The sequence below is a fragment of the Rutilus rutilus genome (genome assembly GCF_951802725.1).
Source record: "Rutilus rutilus genome assembly, chromosome: 21".
Lineage (NCBI taxonomy): Eukaryota > Metazoa > Chordata > Actinopteri > Cypriniformes > Leuciscidae > Rutilus > Rutilus rutilus.
Window position 1 is genome coordinate 17836426 of NC_140226.1, and position 23381 is coordinate 17859806.

The window sequence follows — 23381 nt, forward strand, 5'->3', positions numbered from 1 at the left end:
AAACATACTCCAGTCTGTGTGTAGAAACCTTTCCTGGAGTGAGAAATCTGCCCCCGCAGGCCACACCTTGATGGTCTTCACTGATGGCTTCACGCGATTGATCAGAGGTGCATATTTGGGGGTGAGGAACAAAGAAAGGTGATCTGACTGTCCCAAGTGGGGGAGGGGTGTCGCGACGTAAGCTTCAGCCATGTTTGTGTAAACATGGTCTAAGGTTTTGTTTCCTCTGGTGTGACAGGAAACATGCTGGTGAAATTTCGGTAGCACTGACTTTAAGTTTGAATGATTAAAATCACCCGCAACAATAAACGCAGCTTCCGGGTGAACGGTCTGTTGTTTACTGATGGCTGCGTGAAGTTCTTTCATAGCAAACTTGGCATCAGCATCCGGGGGAATATAGGCTGCAGTTATAATAGTGGAAGTGAACTCCCGCGGTAGATAAAACGGTCTACATTTAACCATGAGAAACTCAAGGTTAGCTGAACAATGTCTCCCAACAATAGCAGAGTTTGTGCACCAAGCTTTGTTAATGTAAATGCACAATCCACCACCTCTGGTCTTACCGGAGCCATCTAATGTTCTATCCGCCCGGAATGTATGGCGTCCCGCTAGCTCAATAGCGTTGTCCGGTATTCCGCTGTTTAACCATGTTTCCGTGAAAATTAGAACATTACAGTTCAAAAGTCTCTTGCTGTATGTGATGTTGAGTCGAATCTCCTCCATTTTGTTCAACAGCGACCGTACATTGGCAAGGAAAATGCTGGGTAAAGAGAGCCGGTGTGGTGTTAGCTTTAGCTTAGCTCTTAGTCCTCCGCGCTTCCCCCGCCTTTGTTTACGATCTCGCCGGCGCCTGCGAGCACTTCCGCCCGGCCGGGCAGAGTGCATAGCCTCGGGTGATCTGGCGATCTCAGGAAGGAGTCGAAGGTTGTCCATAAAACTGTCGGAAATTCGCAAACCAATATCCAAAAGCTCACCTTGGGTGTACGATGTTAAGGCACAACTGTTCTGGACGAACAGACCCGAAATGAGCAAGAAAAATACTGCTAAATTACAGAATCTGGAGAGACCGCGAGCCTCGCGATGTACTCGCGCCGCCATCTTATATATATATATATATATACATACACATATACACCGTGTGTGTGTGTATGTGTGTGTGTATGTGTATATATATATACACGCATACATACACACACATACATGACTTGACATTCACTTTTTGCTCTTTTTTTTGCTCTCCAGTCACTGTGGCTAGAAGTTTCCCAAAGTTACTAGTTACGAGACGTCGTCGAACTCGAAGCCAGTTGTCGACTGTAGACGCAGAGCTAGAGTATAAAGATTATTAAGTGTCGACTGTAGACGCTTGGGTGCTGACGGGAGACGCCCCAGGTAATTAGGTTCCAGGTATGTAAGAAAAATCTACCACACTAGTCACTCAGCATTTTCACCAGCCATCAATCAATATAATGGGGAAAAACTGCCATATAGATATTTTTAATATCACCTTAATTTGACGCACAAATCCATTATATTGTTACACGTTTTCTTTCTCAACTGTTTACATTCACTTAAAACATAACTGTCTGTGTTTGCGTGAATACTCGCCAAGACAGGCATTTTGACATTATTTTGTGTGTATTTGACAGTTTAAGTGCAAGAAGCAGCGAAAACAAACTCAATTTAGAGACGGCTTTATGTGTGCGCACTTTGGGTGTGACCACAAAATCTGCAGGAATTAATAAAATGACGCGCAATAAGTGCAATCCCTGTAACACAAAATTCAAGCCCTGTAACACCAACAATACTCATCCGGAGCAAATGAAACGAGCGAAAGGGAGAAGGGTTTGTTTGTCAACTCGCTGTTGGAGAGATGAGAGAGTGAGAAAGCACAGCTGGTATAGTGTATATATTCTGTGGAAAATGAGTATTGGAAGCGTTTCAGATATTTCAGTATCGATATGCATTGAAAAATCGATATTTCTGACAACACTACCTTGCACTTAGTTTATTATACATTTTGCAATTGTAGTCTTTTAAATAGGTACAGCTATTATATATAAAATTCAACCCACCAAAGTGGCTAGTAGGAGTGACTGCTTTACAAGGCAACGCTGATATATATATATATATATATATATATATATATACACACACACACACACACACACACATACACATAAATAAATAATGGGAAATAAATTTGCAAAATAAAAAATAAAATAATAATAATAATATATATAGGATATATATACACATAGGATATAATGAAAAGTAAAATGTATAAATAATAATATTTATTTATTTCATAATTTATTAAGACATTTTTTTTTTTTTAAATACATATGGATATTTAAATTATTATTTGAATCAAGCAAAGTTGCAAATAAACTTGATAGCCAGTTGATCACAATGCATTTCTGTTTTATGGAAAAAGCAGCTATTCCAAAGGGGGAAAAAAAACTAATGTTTCAAGCACCATGAAAGTGGATAGATAACGACGAAACTGCCTGTAAATAATCTGTGTTTGGTGCAACCTGACTGCACTGTGATCATGGGTGAATTCGGCCACATTTAGACACTCACTTGCTCTTCCTCAGTGCATGCTCCACACTGTGTCCTCTGAATTTCTTGTAGTAGTCGATGAAAGAGAAGGGCAGGTTAATATTCAGCGGGTTGCTTCGGTCAGGGGCTGCGGCCCTCTTACGAGACTCAAACGCGATCATCAGATCCACCCAGGCGGCCGGACGCTTGATCTTAAACTGGTCGATGAAATCCTGCCCGAATATCTTACATAGGAGCTTCTCAAATTCATAATCTATACCGAGAGAGCCGTGCGGGCCTCCTACGGAGAGGACGGAAAGATGAAAATGATTTCAGATGATTGGAAATAAGATTTTCAGTTATTACATAATATTTAAGAATAGCAGTTATCTTTTAAATAAAAGCTTCTTTAAGCTAAATGTGAATCTCAAGCTACCAGTCATAAGAGTTGTGTCTTGTACCTGAAGCTTTGTAAAGCTCCTTCAAGTGTCCTTCCGGCAGCCGGATCTGATGCACAGTGAGATCCACTGTCCCTCCTCCACAATCCACCACCACATAACGGTCACCTACAGCAGCAGAAACAACATTAGAGGCTCACCAGGAAAAAGAAATTAGTGGATCTACAGCTTTATACTTTTCCACGAACTCTCTGCAGATGTTGGATGTGAGTGACGGAAAAGTCCGGCAAGTGCTTTTGCACGGTGTCAGGGGAACGGTGACCTACATTTAGGGTTCACTGGTTGGGATTTCAAATAGAAGTCTTTGGAATGAAAGTTTTATGTAGGTTTTGTATATTATTTACTATATAGAGTTCACCAAAAAAAAATATCATTATTTACTCACTAATATCTTCTGAAAAACATACAGGTGTGGAACAACATTCAGGTGAGTAAATGATGACAATTTTCCATTTTTGAATGAACTATCCCTTTAACACTGAAAATGTAGTGAAATTTGGAATGATTTTGAATAACTGAATAATTTGCGTGGAGGTTATTCCAGCAGTGATGAATAGCAAAGTTTGCCGAGGCAATTCTGACGGTTGAGCAGCTGCTAATTCAGACAGCAGAATAAGTCAGAGTTCACCAGAGCAGGGCTTTCAAACTAAGCATCTTCCTTATGCTCTCAGCTAGGGTGCATCTAGTCTGGCACATCCAGGGATTACTTTACTTTATTACTATTGGACAGACTAAAATTCTAAACACAATGTCTATACACATCCGTGCATAAAAACAAACCATACTGTAATCTGTTGTTTTACATGCGAGTCAGTCTCTTCACATCTGATTGGATGATTCTTAGCCAGAATAAGCTGCGTCGAGGTCTGTTTTTTTGTTGAAAGGTCTAGCTATTTGAGACTAGTGCATCCTTCTCAAGAGCTTCAGGCTTTCTTAACTTATGACAGCAGCATTAGAAACAGCAGGAGCAAAATACTAAAAGAAAAGTGTGTGAGAAGACAAAGACTCTACCTTCAGTGAGTTCAGACCAGAGCTCTCCTATGACATTCTCCACCAGAAAGGTGCGGCTCTGTCGGTTACGGCGCACATGCTCCTTGGCTGGTTATTGACAGAGAGAGACAGGAAGTGTGTGTGAGAGGGAATGCAGCGTGAAGCTGTTTGTGTGTGTGTGTGTGTGTGTGTGTGTGTGTGTGTGTGTATGTGGCAGTTCTATAGGCAAGGCGACAGGATGAGAAAGGAACATGGGCTGCATGTGATTTCTTTAAGCAGGGTGATGCTGCTGGAAAAAAGCAGACTCCTTTATTTTCAAGGAAATTTATGAAATTTAAAGAAAAGCACTAAAATAGCTGGCATTTTTCTGTTATTTACTTATTTGAAACTTAAATTTTAAAGGGATGCACGATATTAAAATTCCAGTTGAAACTGCAAGCTGATCATTATTTTCATGTTGCGGCTGATAATAAAATTATATTACATTTTTGTCCAAATAAATAACAACTAAAACACTAACTAAAATCAATCGTTTTAAGTCAAGTCATAACATTATAATGTATAATATATAAAAAAATAAATATTTATTTTGCTATTGATTCCATTTAACAGTGTTAAGAAATTAGATGTTGGATGACAGTAAATGTAATTTATGTAAAAATGTGAATAAAAAAAGAAAAAAGAAACAAGCATGCATAATTAAATATCTAAAATCACCTTTGTCTAATATTGGATGAACATGCAACATCCTTTTTTATCTTTCCACAAATATTTGATTGAAAGACTTCCTCTCTTTTTCACTTTTGTGAACTTCCTGACTGGAACCGGAATGCTAAAGTCTCTGTTCCTTCACTGCAGAGGGGGAGGGTGTCCTGGTCTGATAAAGGGCAGTTGGTCTGATGACATCAGAGGATAATGGCCATCATGACAGTTGTAAACATTCCCAAACAGGAAGTGTTGGCTCTAAGGGAGAGTAACTGCATGGAGACTGATGTCAGATGGACATTTCCTCCAACCCACAGAAAACAATGCAGACATTTTTTTTTTTTTTTTTTTCAGTACATGGCAGGTTCTGATGGGGCGTGGGAGACCTAACCGCTCCATCTAACAGTGTTTTCACCACACAACAGACCCACATCTGAAATTCCTTTCCCACCCTGATAGCAAATTCACAACTCATTAGCTGCACTCACAGGGAACCACAGTCTATTTTAGATTATCAAAATATCAAGGCATTGAACTACATATATGTGGACAAAACGATGCAACAAAAACCATAAACCAAATTTTTTGGTTTTGTGGAAAAGTTTAGGAGAACATAATTTACTTCAGATGACTGTATATCAATTCTTCATTGATTCCTAAATGGTTACATTTGGCCAACTCTAATGATAATTTCAATTTGTTAATATTAGAAATGGACAAATTAAAATGGATTGACAAACTATTAGGTTAATGCACTGTGAACTAACATAAACATTTTTATTAAGTAACATTAACAAATATTATTAAATGCTGTAAAAATAAATTTACTCATTTTTAGTCTATGTTAACAAATGGAGACCTTATTGTAAAGTGTTAACGATTCATCAAAAGCTACAGTAAAGACATTTATAATGTTACAAAAGATTTCTATTTCAAATAAAGGCTGTTCTTTTGAACTTTCTATTCAAAGAATCTATTCAAAGAAAAGAAAGAAAGAAAAGACATCAAAGAACAAAAATTAACATGGTTTCCACAAAAATATTAAGAAGGGATAATAACGCCCGTTTCACACTGGACGTGCAAGCAGTGCGGAGGCAGCGCGGAGGCAGCGCAGAAGCTGTGCGTATGCAGAGCGGGAGCAGCAAGTGCCCATTGTGCTTTCACAGGTTGAGTATGCGAGCCCATTGGCTACTGATACAGCAGGAACCAATCAGCTGTGCTCTATAGTTAACCATGTGATTACAAGCAGGTTGAGTTAAAGGATCTATTGTCCTGCGCCATCTAGAGTTTCGTGACAGAACTTTGTATTAATCTTAAAGTTAAGATGTACCTCTAGTTTTAATCATTTAAAGTTTGGGTAAAAACACCTGGCAATAATGTGTTTTCGTTTAGTTTAGTTTTCTGAATGTCATACGGTGACCGTGAAACTGGGAACACCTCACTTACTGAAATTTGTTATTTTTCATTTTAACTCGGGTGCATTTTGACCAAGAACAATGCTCTGTGGCTTTAATTCAGCATAAGCGGCACAGCAAAAACACAAATACACTTGGCTCTGAAATGATCGCAGCACTGCCACTTCTGCTCTGCCCCGCCACCTCAGTGTGAATGCTGTAATCTGTAAACATGGGCGGCAAAAAAATACAGGCGTAATAAGAAACACCAAATCAGGTTCATGAGACACTGAAGACAGGAGTAATGATGCTGAAAATTCAGCTTTGCCATCCCAGGAATAAATTATATTTTAAAATATATTAAAATAGAAAACAGCTATTTAAAATTGTAATATTTCACAATATTACAGTACTATTTGGTCAAATAAATGCAGCCTTAGTGAACATAAGATACTTCTTTCAAAAACATTAAAAATTATCATCTTAAAAATAAAAAATAAAATAAAAACAATATCCAATAAATTCTGAGACATCCCTCAGGGCATATTATCTCCTGCCAGTCTCTTTAGAGATGGAGTAGATCTATGGCTGTCGCCTCACACAACTGCTTCCCGTCTCAGGCTCTCTAAAAATAACCATGTTCAAATATACAGACTATCAGAGCACAAATACTACTACTGCTGCTAAAATAATCAATAAACACTCCTTTGTCCTTCATCCATTCTTTTTCTCTCTCTCTCTCTCTCTAGAACAGCATATGAACACATGTAATTTTAGACTTTCTTTCTATGCATCATAATCTCTTTTTTCACCACGCCACCATTACTTCTACAATTGCTGTTATTTTCATCTTTACTGCACAAAATCCATCTGGTCAAATTCTTTCTGTGTCACTTCTTTTGTAAGGTTTAGAGTTACAGATGTGCTAGCTGATGTCATCAGACTGAGGTCACTCACATGTCCCCTGATATAGTATTTTACAGGAATGATAGTTCTGCTTTAGCTGTTTCAGACATACAGTTAAATGGACCAAATAACATTCTTATCATAACATTCTTAAATGTTGACATCAACCAATAACAATTAAACTCTTTACAAATGTGGTTAATTGTGCAAATGGCTTAGACACAGATTGTTAACATTTTTTGGTATAATTAAAATAGTTTTCTTTCCAAGGGAATGGAAGGCATGACCTCAAACAATTACATGATTATGAATAAATGTGCATGCAAACTTCAATAGAAAGAGAGAGAGAGAGAGAGAAATAAATTTATGAGGCAGGGGAATTGTAAATTTGCCGAAGCTGTTTCTCATGCTGGCATCACCATTCAGCAGTGGTCCAAATGACTGTTGCCTTCTGAATGCACATGAAAAATTACTTTTCAATGTCATTTCTAAAATCACAGGCCACTGAAATACAATGTACTAGTCTGAAAATGCGTTTTTTAATACAAAGCAGACTGTGTATGTGCATGCGCTGTCAGTCGGTCATAAGGACATGAGCAGGGCAATGGAGGTGAACTGGAATGGACTGGAAGGGGAAAGGAGAAGAAGATGCACTCGGCTCTGCTTCTATACCAAAGCACCTTTACTTCTGAGGTTTGAATTTGATGCAATTACATTATACTTTGGTGTGTGACATAAACTGGCAAGGCATACCATGTCCTGATTTACTGTGGAATGTAATGAGGTGTTTCTTCAACTATGGGCACTTTAATTGATTAATTTACATATTTTAAGATTGAATTTGGATTGCACACTTTTTTGTATATATTTCTTTCAAAGTAAAAAATAAATAAATGACACAAAATAAAAGATAAATTAAAAAAATAAATAATTGAATTATTAAATGTAAACATTAACCCTTGGGAAAGTAAAAGTGTCCATAGTTGAGTAACCATCTGTTCATGTATGGTTGTAAATACACTACTGTTTTGGGGTCTGTTTCTCATGCTCACCAAGGCTGCATTTATTTGATGAAAAATACAGTAAATCATTTTATATTTTATCCTATTTTAAAAAGTAATTTATTCCTGTGATGGAAAAGCTGATCTTTTTTTTTTTTTTTTTGTGCTCAAGAAACATTTCTTATTATTATAAATGTTGAAAACCGTTGCGCTGCTCAATATTTTTGTGGAAACCATAATACATTTTTCAGGATTATTTGATGAGTAGAACGTTCAAAAGAACATTAAAAATAATATTTAAAATTGTAACATTATAAATGTCTTTGTCACTTTTGATTAATTTAATGTGTTCTTGCTGAATAATTTCTTTAAAGAAATCTTACTGACCCCAAACTTTTTAACTGTAGTGTATATGTGATATATCCATTTACATTATGCAGACAAACACATGCATGAGGAAAGGTCGAACAAAAATATATTAGTCATCTAAAATGAGCTGCTTCTTCATCTCAATTCATCTCTCCCTTCCTCACTCCCACTGTTTTCTAAACACATCATCAGCTTCTCTCCCTCAATGCGGTGAGAGTTTAATAAGCATTTTGCAGCTCTAGTTTAGAAGTAAATTCCATTTCAGTGCTAGTTTAAGTTGAATAATTTCCATTTCAATTTATAGCACTGTTTTGGGAAAGAGTGGATGTTGTAAAAAATTGGGTCATTTCATATTGAAGAACAGAACATCTTTACAGTTCACTACTTTACTATATATAGCAAAAAAAATAATCTTTCTGGTCTTTCTCACTCTCAAAAAGACACACCATGACTAGCCGAACAACTATAGCCCCCTATAAAACTGAATTTTCAACCATACCTAATAACTAGCCTCAACAGCAGCATGCCCAGTTTGTTCACTCACTATCTGAACTTTACTGATCTGCCAAGCTGTAATTTGACTGGCTTACTATTCACAGTAACGTATGCCTTTTGAAGAACTAATCACTGGCCAGGTTAGTGGCATCAAAACACATGGACAACATTATCCACAAGCATTTAAGTGCTGTAGCATAAACTTGAGCATAACTAGAACAGTATGAGTGTGATTTGGTTTATCCTCATAGCAGAATGCTATGCACCTGTAATATGGTAAAAGACTGTATGGGTAGCTTACCCTGGGTCATTCCCCCCCCAACGTTCTCCGTTGGGCTGTAACCGTTCAGGGCTGTTTTGGTGCCCAAATCAACCATTTGGTGGAGGCGGAGCTTCCTGCAGTAAATGGACGCAGCCTCTGGTTCCAGAGCAATGATCAGCTGATCAGGGTTGTCTCGAGAAACCAGACCAGCCTAGATGAGTACAAAACACCAAATGACAAGACATTAAACCAGGAATATGAAACCCAGGCTCATATTTGCTAAAAACATGTGAATGAAGATAATAAATTTTTACTCGTTAACTTAACAATAGCATTTAACCTGTTGAAAAAGAAAAAAATATGGCGCCGGTGTATGTGGCATGCCGGCTCGCTGCCTTCGGCCCATTCTCCCAGATTCTCCTTTGACGATCCCCTGCTGCCCTTCTATCCGTGTTCGCCGCGGTGGAGCTACTCTTCAGAATCTTCACTCTTTGAATAGAGTCTCTGCTCCCGTTATCTCTGACTCTGTACCACCTTCCAGGATGGCTCTGATTAATGCTCGGTCGCTAGTCAATAAGACGTTCATTTTAAATGACATTTTTACTACCCACGACCTTGGATTTTATGTGCATCACAGAAACTTGGACGAAGGATTGTGATGAGTCGTTTCTCTGACTTGATTCCGGCAGGCTGCACATTTTTTAACTCTCCTCGCTCTTCTGGCCGCGGGGGTGGGCTAGTGGTAATTTCAAAAAAATTGTTTTAGTAGCTACTGTCGTTCTGTTCCATCTACAATTTACAGTAGCTTTGAAGTACAGCTGTTGGGAATGGAATGTGATGATCCTGTTCTGTTAGCGCTGGTGTATCGGCCCCCTCACCTAGTGAAAGATTTTATAAATGAATTTACTGCTTTTGTGGGTGAATGTGTAACTAATTATAACAATATTATTCTGCTAGGGGACTATCCATGTGTGCTGTCAGTCAAAACCTCTAACAATGGAGTTTTTAAATCTCAATGATTCATTAAACATGGTTCAGTGGGTGAAAGATCCTACGCATACTCATGGACATACTTTGGACCTGGTTCTTTCTCATGGTTTTTCCATTACTGATGCTCAGGTTTTTGACACTCTGATCTCAGATCATATGCCTGTATTGTTTTCTATCACTGCTCCTCTAAAACCTAAGAAGTTAAAACCTAAAACTGAACCATGGCTCAATGATAACATCTGCTCTCTGAGGCGAGCGTGTAGATAAGCAGAACGTAAATGGAAAAAAGATCAATTACAAATTTCCTATGAAATGCTCAGAAACTGGTTTGGTGCTTTTCAGAAAGCTATGAAATCTGCCAAGTCTAAGTATTTTTCTAATTTAATTGCAAAAAAATCATCATAGTTCTAAAGCCTTATTTTCGGTGTTAAATTCTGCTCTAAATCCTCCTGTAAATGTGATTTCAAATCCCTCAGTATCATTATGTGAAGGTTTCTCAAGGTTTTTCTGTGATAATATCACCTCTCTAAGATCTCAGTTACAACCATCTGCTAATGTTCCACCTGAACTTTGTTGTTCTTCAGCCATATGGAGTGGTTTTGACCCAGTTTCTCTCAGAGAAATTACTGACCATTTGAAACCTTCCTTCTGCTCTCATGATGTTCTTTCTCCCCATATTTTGAAACAGATTTTTGATTCGGTTGAACCATGTTTGGTGTCTTTTCTGAATACATGCTTGTGCTCAGGGACTATCCCTGATAGCCTAAAACAAGCTACTGTTACACCTCTTCTCAAGAAACCTTCACTTGATGATAGGGATTTTAATAATTTTCGACCCATCTCGACACTTTCCTTTATTACCAAAGCATTGGAGAAAACTGTTCTCATTCAACTCCAGTCTTTTCTTAGCTCAGATTAAATCTTTGAAACTTTCCAGTCTGGCTTTAAGCCTTTGCACAGCACCGAGTCGGCTTTATTACGGGTTTTTAACGATACACTGTTAAGTGACTGACTCTCGGCTTTTGATACAGTTGATCATAAAATTCTCTTTTCCCGTCTAGCATGTTTTGTGGGCATCCAGGGAACTGTCCTCAGTTGGTTTAAGTCATATTTAACGAATAGAAGTTTCTCTGTTAGACTGGGCAATTTTTCTTCCTCGCCTGCTCAACTCTCCTGTGGAGTGCCACAGGGTTCAATTCTCGCACCCATTATTTTTTCCCTGTATTTACTTCCTCTGGGCTCCATTTTCAGAAAGCATGGTGTATCATTTCACTGCTATGCAGATGATACCCAAATTTATTTACCTCTGAAACGCAACAACCATGCTGCTCTGAAATCTCTTTTTGCATGCCTAGATGAAGTGAAAATGTGGTTCTCTCAAACGGTCTTATTTCTGAATGAATCTAAAACCGAGGTTATAGTCTTTGGCCCCATGAAAACTTTAAGAGCAGTAACATTGACCTGGATTTGCTCCTTTTACTTCATCCTGAATTAAGAAGTTAGGTGTACTAAGATTAAATTCTCTCTCTCTGAGAAAACCTTAGAGATTGCTATCCATGCGCTCATTATATCGTTTGGATTATTGCAACTCTCTTTACTATGGCATGTCCAAATACTCTATTGCTCGTCTCCAATTAGTACAAAATGGCGCAGCAAATTTCCTCAAAAGAAAACCTAAATTTGATCATGTTTCTACAATTTTGAAATCGCTGCATTGGCTACCTCCTTAAATAATCTGGACCCGAGCTACTCTGCCCGAGCTACTCTGCCCATACAATCCCACACGAAATCTGAGGTCTGTTGATAAGAGACTTTTATCTGTCCCCAGATCACGATTAAAGCATAGAGAAGATGAAGCCTTTGCTATTGCCGGCCCTAGGCTGTGGAACAGCCTTCCGGTTACATCAGATCGGCAGTTTCTAACTGTTTTTAAATCTTCTCTTAAAACCTACTTTTTTTCTTTAGCTTTTAATTCATTGTGAGCCTCTGTCATGAATGTGTGGTTTGCCCTTGTCTCTTTATCTTGTGTTTTGTTCAGCACTTTGGTCAGCCATGTTTGCTGTTTTAAAAATGTGCTATATAAATAAAAACAAACTTGGTTTAAGACTCCATTAAATTCACATTTACTGCAATTTATAAATAAATAGTCTTCCCACAGACCTTATAGTAATTATCGTTAACTAAAAAAAAATAAAAGAAAAAATAATTTGTTAATTGAGATAAAGCTGAAATATCAGATAAAAAAAAATACACAAAAATACACAAAAATGAGAAATGTTGACTGTATGTAATAATAAGTTTAAGTTTTAAATTACTAACTGAAAAAAACAAAACAAAAAATTACAAAAGCACAAAACAATCACAAAAAAAAAAAAAAAAGAAAAAAAAAAAACTCTGAACACAATCTACAATCGTATATAATAACACTAAAATAACACTGGTCACACACACACACAAGCATATTTCTGTCTATATTATTATAGGATGGCCAAACAATCTATAGGCAATGTAAGATATTTCATAAATATTTTCTAATAAAACCATTTCAGAAGCTGTTTTAGCTAACGGCTGACCTCTCAAGTGTGTATATTTTTCACTATTTTATTTACCCTTGAGTATTTTAAATTAAACAAATAAAATGTATTGTATTGTATTGACAAATTGTATTTGAATGTCACACTGCAGGATTCTGCTGTTATTGCCTGAAGTCAACTACCTATAAAATCTAAAACAGTTATTGCAGCACAACCCAAAACATCCCCACCTAAATATTACCTGTCATGACTCACTTATCGGGTAAAGGAATGTGTAAATAACGCAAATGGATGGACAGATACATCAAGATCATATTACCGCACTTCAAATATGAGGGAGTGTAAAAATGTAAAGAAACACCACACACACGCTGTGATGAGTGACACTGTTTGCTGTGAGTGCTGCAGGATTCGGTGAGATATGGGACGGCAGTGTGAGCAAAAAGGGATGCAGAGAGCGAGACAGAGGTAAGGATGAATGCAGTGTCCTTTCTTTCAATTCTCCTGATCCAGCAGATGAAGAGCTGAGTCACTGCACACACACACACGCTCCTGAGGCAAGCTTTGCAGGAATTCCCACTGCAGATATCAAGTGTTGCAGACTCCCTATTTTTCTCTGCTCTTTTTCCCACTGTTCTCTCTCTTTTCTTACTGTGTATTGATGTAGCTCACCCACTCTTGCCTTCCACGCCTCATTTCTTCTTTGCTTTGGATAGAGATGAGAGACGCCGAGGCCACACCCTGCTCTTCCTCCCTTTCTGTCTCTTCAGTTCACCCCTCTGTTTACTACTTGCTTGTCAACCAATCACTTCACTACAAGGCTTTACATTTCAAAAAGAAAATAATTTGACCTAAAGAAAATCTTCACAAAACATCTTCAATATGACTAATATGAATGATAAACTGAAGCTGCATATCAAAACCAGGTGCAATCAGCAATCTGTGTCACCTGACCACTTGTAATCACTTGTAAAACCAGGTATAAATATCTCAATAATGTAGCTCATATGACTACCGTACACACACACACAGGCCACATGTCTCGACTACAGATCCACAAACAAAGACTCACAATGCTGCCAGCAGTGACACAGACAAACAGCGAGTCAGCGATACAGTACCACATTGTATGGGGTCTCTATAGGTGGTCCAGTTAAGAGACAGTGAAAACAAACAAACAGAGGCTGTATCTAAGGGATGAGATAAGTGTCTTTCCTTTTTCCTTTTCCGTTAATCTCTGCCTTTCCTCTCTTCCAATTTACATCCTGTATTTCTGTATATCTCATTCCTTTTATATTTTAGATTGCCAGCAAAACAGTGCTTTTACCTCCTCTCTTTCAAGTTAACAGCTCAACTAAAGCGTTGCAGTACCTTAAAACATCCACCAGGGATCTGTACAACCCATACTTCAAACTTGTGCTTAATGTGCTTTCAATTAATGTAATGACTCAAGGGTTTCACACATTACACATAGACCTCTCTCCAATTTCAAAACACAAAGGAGGTCGTTTATCAAAACGAGACGTGCATTTTTGAGCATATGCGGCTGTGAGAAAGAAATGTTATACCTTATACGCTGCCTCTCTCATAAACTGCTTGGCCGGCATCTTCCAGATGGCCGGTACAGTGATGACCCATCTGACATCAGCATTGTCAAAATCCGCCCCTGCTTGGTCGCTCAGCTCCTGTATCCATTGGGAAATATCCATTTTGAGGTCAGTAAATACTTTTATTCAGGAAGAACGCATTAAATTGTAAGAAAAAGTAACAGTAAATACATTACTACAAAAGATTTTGATCCTGAAATAAAATGTATCATGGTTTCCACAAAAATATTAAGCAGCAAAACTGTTTTCAACTGTGATGATAATAATAAGAAATGGTTTCTTGAGCACCAAATATGCAAATTAGAATGATTTCTGAACGATCATGAAGACTGGAGTAATGATGCTGAAAATTCAGCTTTGCATCACAGGTTTAAATTACATTTTAAAATATATTCAAATAGAAAACAGTTACTTTAAATTATAATAATATTTCACAATATAACTGTTTTTACTGTTTTTTGATTTAACAAAAAAAAAAAAAGCATACGAGACTTCTTTCTAAAACTTTAAAAATATTTTACCGACCTCAAACTTTCAAACAGTAGAGTACATGATAACATGATGTGAATTGACTGGGTTTAACATAGCATTCTGTATGATCATGAGAGTAAGACATACCTTAAGAGCCTGCTCCTTAAAAAAGGCCAGCGCATAAGCAAAAATATCCAGAGCTTTCACCCTTTTCCCATTGGCCGCATGTAAATCCGTATCAATGGACAGATTCTGCAAAAGATAAAATGACAATAAATGCCTCTCAGAAACAAGAAAGAGCTTGACATGTAAAATCAAAATGTATTTGTACTTCAATAGACTTATCACATCATTCACAATGAGGGAAATATACTGTATAACAGTTTAGACACTTCATTTAGATTTAATAAAACTAGACAACTCATTAACAGTATTGCTTCAGTGTCTTAAAGCTTTGATAGGTTCACCTGTTAATAATGAGTTTGTTTGCATTACTTGTTAAGTTATGCAGTAGCCAGCAATTTATGAATATATCCCTGCAGTATCAGGCAGAAGACCATGTCCTCACATTTATGATCAATAATTCCCTCAATGCATATTTGTGCTGGGACGCCAAGTCAACACTAATAAAAAATATCGTAGGAATGTGTCCTTACTGCAGTGGTGTGTAGTTTCATTTTAAACTTCTCCAAATACAGCCATTGCTTAGACTCGGTGGGATCCAAGTCATGGTAAAAATCTCGGGCTGCATAACCAAAACTGTGGAACTTCTTGTCTGGGGTCAGTAGAATGGTGGTGGGCGTCTTCTGATTGGACACACCTGGGTCTCCACCCTCCCAGCGCCTAGCAACAAAGGAAAAACAACCAATGAGAGAGTGAATTCTACAGGGATCTGATGGGATCAGGAAATAATTTCATTGGGTAGAAGCTTTTAGCTTTTCACTTCTTCTCCTAATTAGGAGAGAACCTTTTCAACTTACCTAAGATGACCTACAGTATCACTCAACCCAATCATGCATCATACAGATGATTATCCATCATTATCAATATCAAGGCAGTCATAAAACCAGCTCAAGCATCATACAGAGAGAGTGATTTAAAATATTCATGGCCTTTTACTTCCAGGACGAAGGACCTCAGTGGAAAAACAGAACATGCACCTCGACTACAGACTGTCTGAACTGACAGAGAGAGAATTGCATATGCCAAACTACATGCACCCTATAATAATAAAGAGATTTTATGGATCCACTAAAACTACATTGGGACCAATTGGTAAAAAGCTTATCATCTGTTTGCTGCTTTGTTTGATATTTTGTTATGTAAAGCATTGACATTTATAGATATTACATGTCTAAATACATTTTGGGGGCACTATATAACCAAACTTATTACTGTAATTACAAGTCAACTGGCAATTATTGGCATAAATGTAACAGTCCATAAGGTATCAGCTTACCAGAGTTAATAATATGGGTCTCTGTGAACAAACCAAAACATTACTCTGGGATTCTGTGGAATCAGGACAGACTTGAAGTTGATCCATTCATCTCCTGTTAACCAACTCAAAGCAGCTGTCTTCTTGACTATAAACAGATTTAGTAAATGAATTGTGTGAGTTTTTACAAGGAAAGCTGAGTTTATGTAAAGGTTTAGAGACTAGACTATCAGTCCAACCCAAATAATCTCAGAGGCCTTGGGCTATTTGTGCTTGTAAATCTGTAGCAGCAGTCAAAACACTATTCGAATTAACCAGATTGAAGGAAAGGAACTGGTTTTTCCAAAGAAGAGCAGTCTCAATTTAACTCATTCCTTTTTTCCTTCTCATCTCCCACTCTCTCGTTGTCCACATTTGACACAGTCAAGATCCTAAATGAATACTATAGCCGTAGACAACGGAATGCTAAGAGTCCTTGTCAGACAAAGCTAAATATATCTGTACTGTATATGCAATGGCCTTCTTGTGTCAGTGGAAAGCAGTAGGCTTATCTTTACATTTTTTCATGCCTCTATTCATGCTTGTATTCAATCCATCTTTTAATATGTGAATATATGTGCGCACACCCTCTACAGCAGTACTTGTGCGGTTTAACAAATAGAATCCTATTTCTGACTTTCATAATGAGTCTGATGCCTAAAATGAAACCCACATGCCCATTTGGGCGGGAAACGCGTGGCTGACTCTGCCCAGCAGGTACTCTGGAGAGCTGACCTTGGAGTCAAAGGTCACATGACCAAGTAGGTCAGGGTAGCAGAGCAGCTGTGGGTTTACCTTCATATACAACACACACACCCACTAATGTTACGTGGTTCAGACCATTATACATGCAGTGGGACTGCATATATCTAATGAATTTTAATGGGGCATCTAAGTGCCCAGAGAGAAAGACACCTGTACGTTTGACTTAAATAGAGACATGACCTTCTAATGGCCAATCATATTAATGTCTTCAGAAGAGATGAACTACACATATAGGAGTACACTGTTGAGCACAGTTTTTTTGAATGCTCTGTTCGAACATAATTTACTCAAAACTGTACTGAAGGATAGAGAAAAAAAAAAAAAAAAGGGTACTTTCTACATAAAATGATGTTACTCAAGCAAAATAAATAAATAAATAATATATATATAAAATTTAAAGGACTATAAAAACTACTTTTATATTATTTTAAAATTGTTAATACATAATTTATAATTAATTATAGAATTATATTAATTCATAATAATATATAAACCTTAAAGAAGAAAAAAGAAAGAAAAAACAATGTCTTTTTTAAGAGTCCTTTTAGGAATCTCATTTGAGCTTTTCTTTTACAGGTACACCCCCACTCAATCTCTCTCTCTCTCTCTCTCTGCCCCTTTTGTCTCACCTCATAGTGTGAATGCACTCTGGTTCTTTATTGAAGGCATATGCGTAGCCACTGGAGGTGGTGCCAAAGTCGATGGCCACCACCACCACATAGGGGTGCCTCGTAGGCTCATCCTCTTCTGAGGCATTCTGTAGAAAGACAAAAGGGAAAAGAAGCAGAGGGAAACTGAGAGACATGAAAAGAGGTAGAGAGATACTGTCAAGTATATGTCAAGCATTAAATTGTTGCATGTAATTGCAGCTCAGGGTAAATAAGACAATCCATTAAGGCCCCATTTGCACACCGGACATTTCCTTCATGTAATGGGTGACGTCATGCTGGCAATAAAAAGCTGAGCTCACCAGTACATGTGTGGGGGAAAGTGGCGTGATGCCTGGGTCGCCCATACTCTTGGCTGGAGATGGAGTAGCCATTGCATCTGCAAAGGGAAAGAAACAGAAGAAAGAAAGTTTAACATTCAAACTACAAAGACAAGCCTATATTCAAGTTAATAATTTAGTGCATTGTTGGGCTTATACAGATAATGATAATAAATGTCAGTGTTTTAAAGACAATTTTGTTTGCCTTTGTATAATAAACATTTTTGTTACTGTTTGGTTGTCAGCTGAGAAACAATGTATTGAGGTGAAGCTGTTTTAAGGTGCCATTTGTGAAATGTCTATTGTTCATAGTGTAGCGATATATGAAGCACAGCTCAAACCTAGCAGATTTCTGCTTCTCAATCTGTGAATCCACAATACCAACTTAAATCTGTTGCGAAATCTTTCAACCTCAAGAGTGATTGGGATCACATGGATTCATTTAAATGAATGAATGAAGTCAATATGACCACACCTTTAGTCTACAGTAGGTTTCTCCATTTGAATGTTTTTTTTTTCTTCCCGAACACATGGATGTTTCTCTGTTTTATATTGCGTCAGTTGGACCTTTTTGAAAATGAGTCAAAATACTGCAATTCTTGAAGATAACCAAAAACTTTTCTTTTGGGTTGCCATTAAAATACATTTAAATGGCATTGGGAATATCAGGAAGCACTCTAAGGCTCAGTTTCATGGTCACAGATGGAGACCAGGACTAAATGGCACCATCAATGGGGATTCTTCTGGAAATTATTTTCAGTGGGAACGAGACTTAAAAGCCTCAATTAATGTTCAGCGAATTCGTCTGAAAGACCATTCATTTGGCCATACCTTTTTTTTTTTTATAACATCGCTTATGTCTAACATTTTACATTATTTGGTCATAAAATCATCAAATCCTTTAAGAGCTTTAGACCACTACAGCAACAGCTGCTCCCCTCCACACTGACATTTGAATCGAATTAGAGGTTGTATTTGTCCATTCCCGTCGTCCTCATTAGCCGGGCCTAATAGCTTCGCTAAAACACTTGGATGCTGAGCACCCTGAACACTAAACGAGCGCCCGGGTTCCTCACTCCGCGGGATGCCACGTTTTTCTGAGCATTCATCCTTTTTTCCCGCCTTTACCCCATACTGAGCGGCAGAGTGAACAGAATAAGCGTGGCGCTCTTCAGCGAGTAATTACGGGTTGAGTGACTGGCTACCTGCAGCTCGCACTTCATTTCAACCACTCACCACATGCACAAGCTCCAGCTACCGAGATTGATTTTAAAATGGGACAATGGAACATCAAAATCAATACTGAAGGAGTAAAATGATTGTCTATAATGATAAATGCCTATAAGTGAAGTGTTATTCAGAAACACACACTTGACCATCTTTTTATACTTTTCCGCGAATGGATTTGCGGGTTAAAGGAACTTAAGTTTGTTTACATGGCAACACGGCTCACTGTACTTCATTATAACACATTAAAGTTGCGTGAAGGTAATTACACAACATCAATGGCGACCGTTTCCCTGGCGGCTGATTGAGAGCTATACTTGATTAGGGCTGTGATTGTGTTTTGTATGTGTGTGTATGTGTATTACACGTCTTTTCAATAAGGCTCTTTAAGTCACAACAGAGAATCCAAACATGCGTGGGAACTGGAAAGCAGAAAATGGGCATAAACGGTGGGAAATTACTTGCATTATGACCAGAGTGTGAAATGGATCTATTCCTTTGATTTTCCTGCTGTTTTAAAGACTTATTTACACATAAGCATGAAAATAAATGTATCTATAGACTGGCCTGACCTGAATAGATGTACCTTGAATTGTTGTCAACAAGAAAAAAACAATGTAAATCAATTCTTTTACTCAGGATTGGCTGACATAATGAGCTGTTTTAACACAAAACCTACACAAATAAAATATAATATGGTAAAAAACTATCAAGATGAAGTTATCACTTCAAGTTGTTGGCCATTTAGGTGCATTATTATTATTGAGCAAAATTTTGAATGTTTACTCAGCAGGTTTTTGGAAAAGTTCAAATCCAACTCACATCTAAAGTTTCAGAAAACACAGAACACAAACGGACTCTTTCAATGAGGCGATCATATATACACTAGACCCAATACACATGCGTTGATCCAAGCAGCAAAAATAAACACAAATGAGAGAGAGGATGGAGGGAGAAAAAAGTATCCTGTTTTCACCCCTCCTCTTGTCCACATGAGAAAGGGAGTGAATAAACGGGGTGTTCAAGCTCCGTTCTGGAATGTTATACAAAATTCTGACAGGAAGCAGGAGGAGTCAGAGGTCATCCCTCCTCTGTGGAATTACAAATTCAGAAGAATTCCAAGCAGCCCAGTACACAGAAATAATAGAGTTCAGAGACATATGGACCACTGACATGCACAGACAAAAGCGATCTTAGGTCTGGAATCTATTATCTATAAAATATGCAACATTGTGTGATGTAGTTGAGTCAAAGTGAAGAGTGAGAATCAGAGATCTGAGATATTTTTAAATATGAAGACGGTTGTACAATCAACTCAAAATGCCAGTCATAAATTTCATTTTCCTGTTTTTTTTTTTTTTTTGATAATTAGATATCAATAGAAAAATGTTATGTGAATGGGCTTTTTCTGCCATTCTCAAAAAGCATTCTGCTTTCAGCAAGGAAATTTTACTTACTTTGAGGTCACATGCCTCATTTCCCCAGACAAAACAGAATTAGAAAGAAAAAACTAATATTAATGCTAGACTGTTCTCTTATATCAAATGAAAATGCAGGACAAATGTTTGGACAGTGTTCATGGCACCATTATTTTCTTAACGCAAATGTCAGGACTGAAGCAGACCAAAGGAAATTTGGCAAAATCGGAGAAAAGAAGAAAACAAACATATTAACAGGTTATAGTTTATAGTTATATAGCAGAGAGAACTTAAGGGTTTTCATTTAGAACGGTGTCGTGTTAGCAAGTTAATAACTAATGATCGTTGCGACAGAAGTGAATTAATCAAAACTAACTTTAGCTGGACAATAACTTTATTCTAGAGCTGCTGTAAAACCAAAACAATCGCTGTTACTTTAATTTCCTATTATCACTGTAAAGCTGCTTTGAAACAATCTATGTTGTTAAAAGCGCTATATAAATGAAGGTGACTTGTAATATTATAAAGTAAAAAAACTCATTCATTCTTAATCATAACTTAATTAAACGCCATGTCTTCAGAAAAATTCTTCAGTGGCTTTTTGTTGAGTTCATGTTCATATTCATCAAATCTTCAACAGATCAACATGGGAGCAGCTGGGGTACTTGTAAGGTTAGGATACTTAAGGTAGTTGTTCTTTAGGCTGCTAATTTTTGTTCATGGTATTCAGGTTTCGCCAAAAGACAGAATAAATATGTTTGATATCTAAATGTTTGACTTTTTTTTTTTTTTTACCATGTTGGAATCGAAACTGGGAATCAATAAAAATCAGAACTGATAAGAGGAATTGGAATCGAAATCGCTAAAATTCTAACGATACCTAACCGGTACTTGTATTTTGAACTTCCAAAGAGAGAAATAGCTTCAAGTGCCTTCGATCTGGTTGATGATTTTATTCCATGGCTAGCACACACAGACAGAGACATCTGTAAAATATTACAACTCTGGATCACACACTACAGTTTTGATCCATTATGAATTATATATTTTTTTTACAGTTCTCAAATCTCAACATGTCTGAGACAAATGGCCTCTTACTCTGTAACTTTTGGTTTGAATTTTTTCCAAAAATAATAACCAAATGCAGAGATACAGAAAAGCGAATCCATCATGATGTCAAGTAAAGAATTCCCTGGTAAATGAAAACAGATCAGGAAAAGGGAAAACGTAAAGTGTATCCATATCTCAAGCTGAAAAACAAGTGTTTTTTTAAGTTTTTAAAAAAATAAATAAATATAACTTTCCATTGAATTCTGTGTGAACAGTACAGTTTACAGCTGAAGCTACACTTTAATGTGTGATCCCAAGTTGTAATTTTTTACAGACCCCTCTGTCTGTGCATGCTAGCAATGAAATAAACTCATTAACCAGATAAAAGGCACTTGAAGCTAATTCTCTCTTTGGAAGTTCAAAATACAAGTACCTAAGGTTGGGTAATGTTTGAATTTTAGCGATTTCGATTCCAATTCCAATTGTAAGTCGCTTCGGATAAAAGCATCTGAATAAATGTAAATTATTTTTAAGGCCTGAAAGCAAAACACACTGAGCTCAGTTATATACTATCAAGACAAGCCATCTCAAAGACATGCCACTGACAGGGCAGGGCTGCTCCAGTTCACGTGTATGTGAAGGTCCATTCAGAAACGCAGCACTATAAATGCCAAAAACACAGCCGTCCGGTCATCTCTCTCACACTAACTGTGTCCAGCTGGCCCTATTCACTCACAAACACATACACACAAATAAACACTCACATTCATACACAAACACTCCTCCCACATAGTGGGTGAGAGAAGCCACACAACAGCTGCGACTGCTGCAATCATATTACTTTCTCTCTGTCTGTTAGGGTTGTCAGTAGGGATGCGAGTGATTAATCGATGACCGCGCCATAGTTACTTATTATAAATGTATTAATGTCTTGAAGCCATTCAATGGATTAGGTATGCTAGCAGTTTATTTTGAAACATAATTAACCAAGAGTCCAAAAACGGTAATTTTACTGAACATAAGAACTACTTACTTGTGTAAACACCACAATAAAAGTACATAGAATAAAGCATCTTCCAGTGCTTTTTCAGCTATGCGCTCCTATTCTATGGTGCATAGTAAATCAAGAACTGTCAATCTGGGGTGCGTTTCCCAAAGCCAAATATGGTCGCACGTTCCATTGTTATCAATACAATTCAACAGAACTTGCGACCGTAGTTGGCTAAAGATGCTTTTGGGAAACGCACTCCTGAGCGATCAATCCAATTCAGCTGTAGAACAGTGTCCAATTGGTCTCTACACATCGTCCCTACCCACATACCACACCTGAGATCCAGTTTCCATTGGTTGAACTTTCAAATGACATTGGAAAACATTGCATTATATTTGTGACGGATTGGATACCGGAAGTCCTATAGCTTTAGCTAAGCAGCATGTCATTTCACTCCGTGATCTATGCATTGTCTTATGTTCTGTTTGGGCTCAATCGAGACCACCTGCTCTAAATAAAGAAATGCGATCTACTACGGTTTACTAATGTTTGGAGTGGGTGTTCCTGCAAATATTCCATTAAATATTTGCCCTCTGGTTCTCCGAAACGGACGTAAGAAGCTTCATCACCACATGTGATCGCTAGTTAACCCTTTGACGCGTACGATCTTTCACACCGGTGTGATTAGAACGTTCAGATCGCCTGATCATCACCTTCTAAATTCAAATTTGCGTTCGCGCGT

At 37.5% G+C, this 23381-nt stretch overlaps 1 protein-coding gene across 5 annotated transcripts in view; it reads right to left on the reverse strand.

The window, feature by feature from the left end:
* hspa12a (heat shock protein 12A) overlaps positions 1-23381 on the reverse strand; it is a 45148-nt gene that overhangs the window by 9663 nt on the left and 12104 nt on the right. For 3 of the 5 annotated variants that reach the window (XM_084393741.1, XM_084393742.1, XM_084393743.1), the window contains exons 2-10: positions 17936-18012; positions 17595-17722; positions 15380-15566; positions 14871-14975; positions 14214-14330; positions 9161-9332; positions 4011-4097; positions 3003-3107; positions 2584-2842 (exon numbers count right to left, since the gene is read on the reverse strand). In XM_084393741.1, coding sequence (XP_084249867.1) covers positions 2584-2842; positions 3003-3107; positions 4011-4097; positions 9161-9332; positions 14214-14330; positions 14871-14975; positions 15380-15566; positions 17595-17722; positions 17936-18012 — 1237 coding nt within the window. The remainder of the gene's footprint in view (positions 1-2583; positions 2843-3002; positions 3108-4010; positions 4098-9160; positions 9333-14213; positions 14331-14870; positions 14976-15379; positions 15567-17594; positions 17723-17935; positions 18013-23381) is intronic. The other 2 variants (XM_084393744.1, XM_084393745.1) reach the window with 1 other exon arrangement.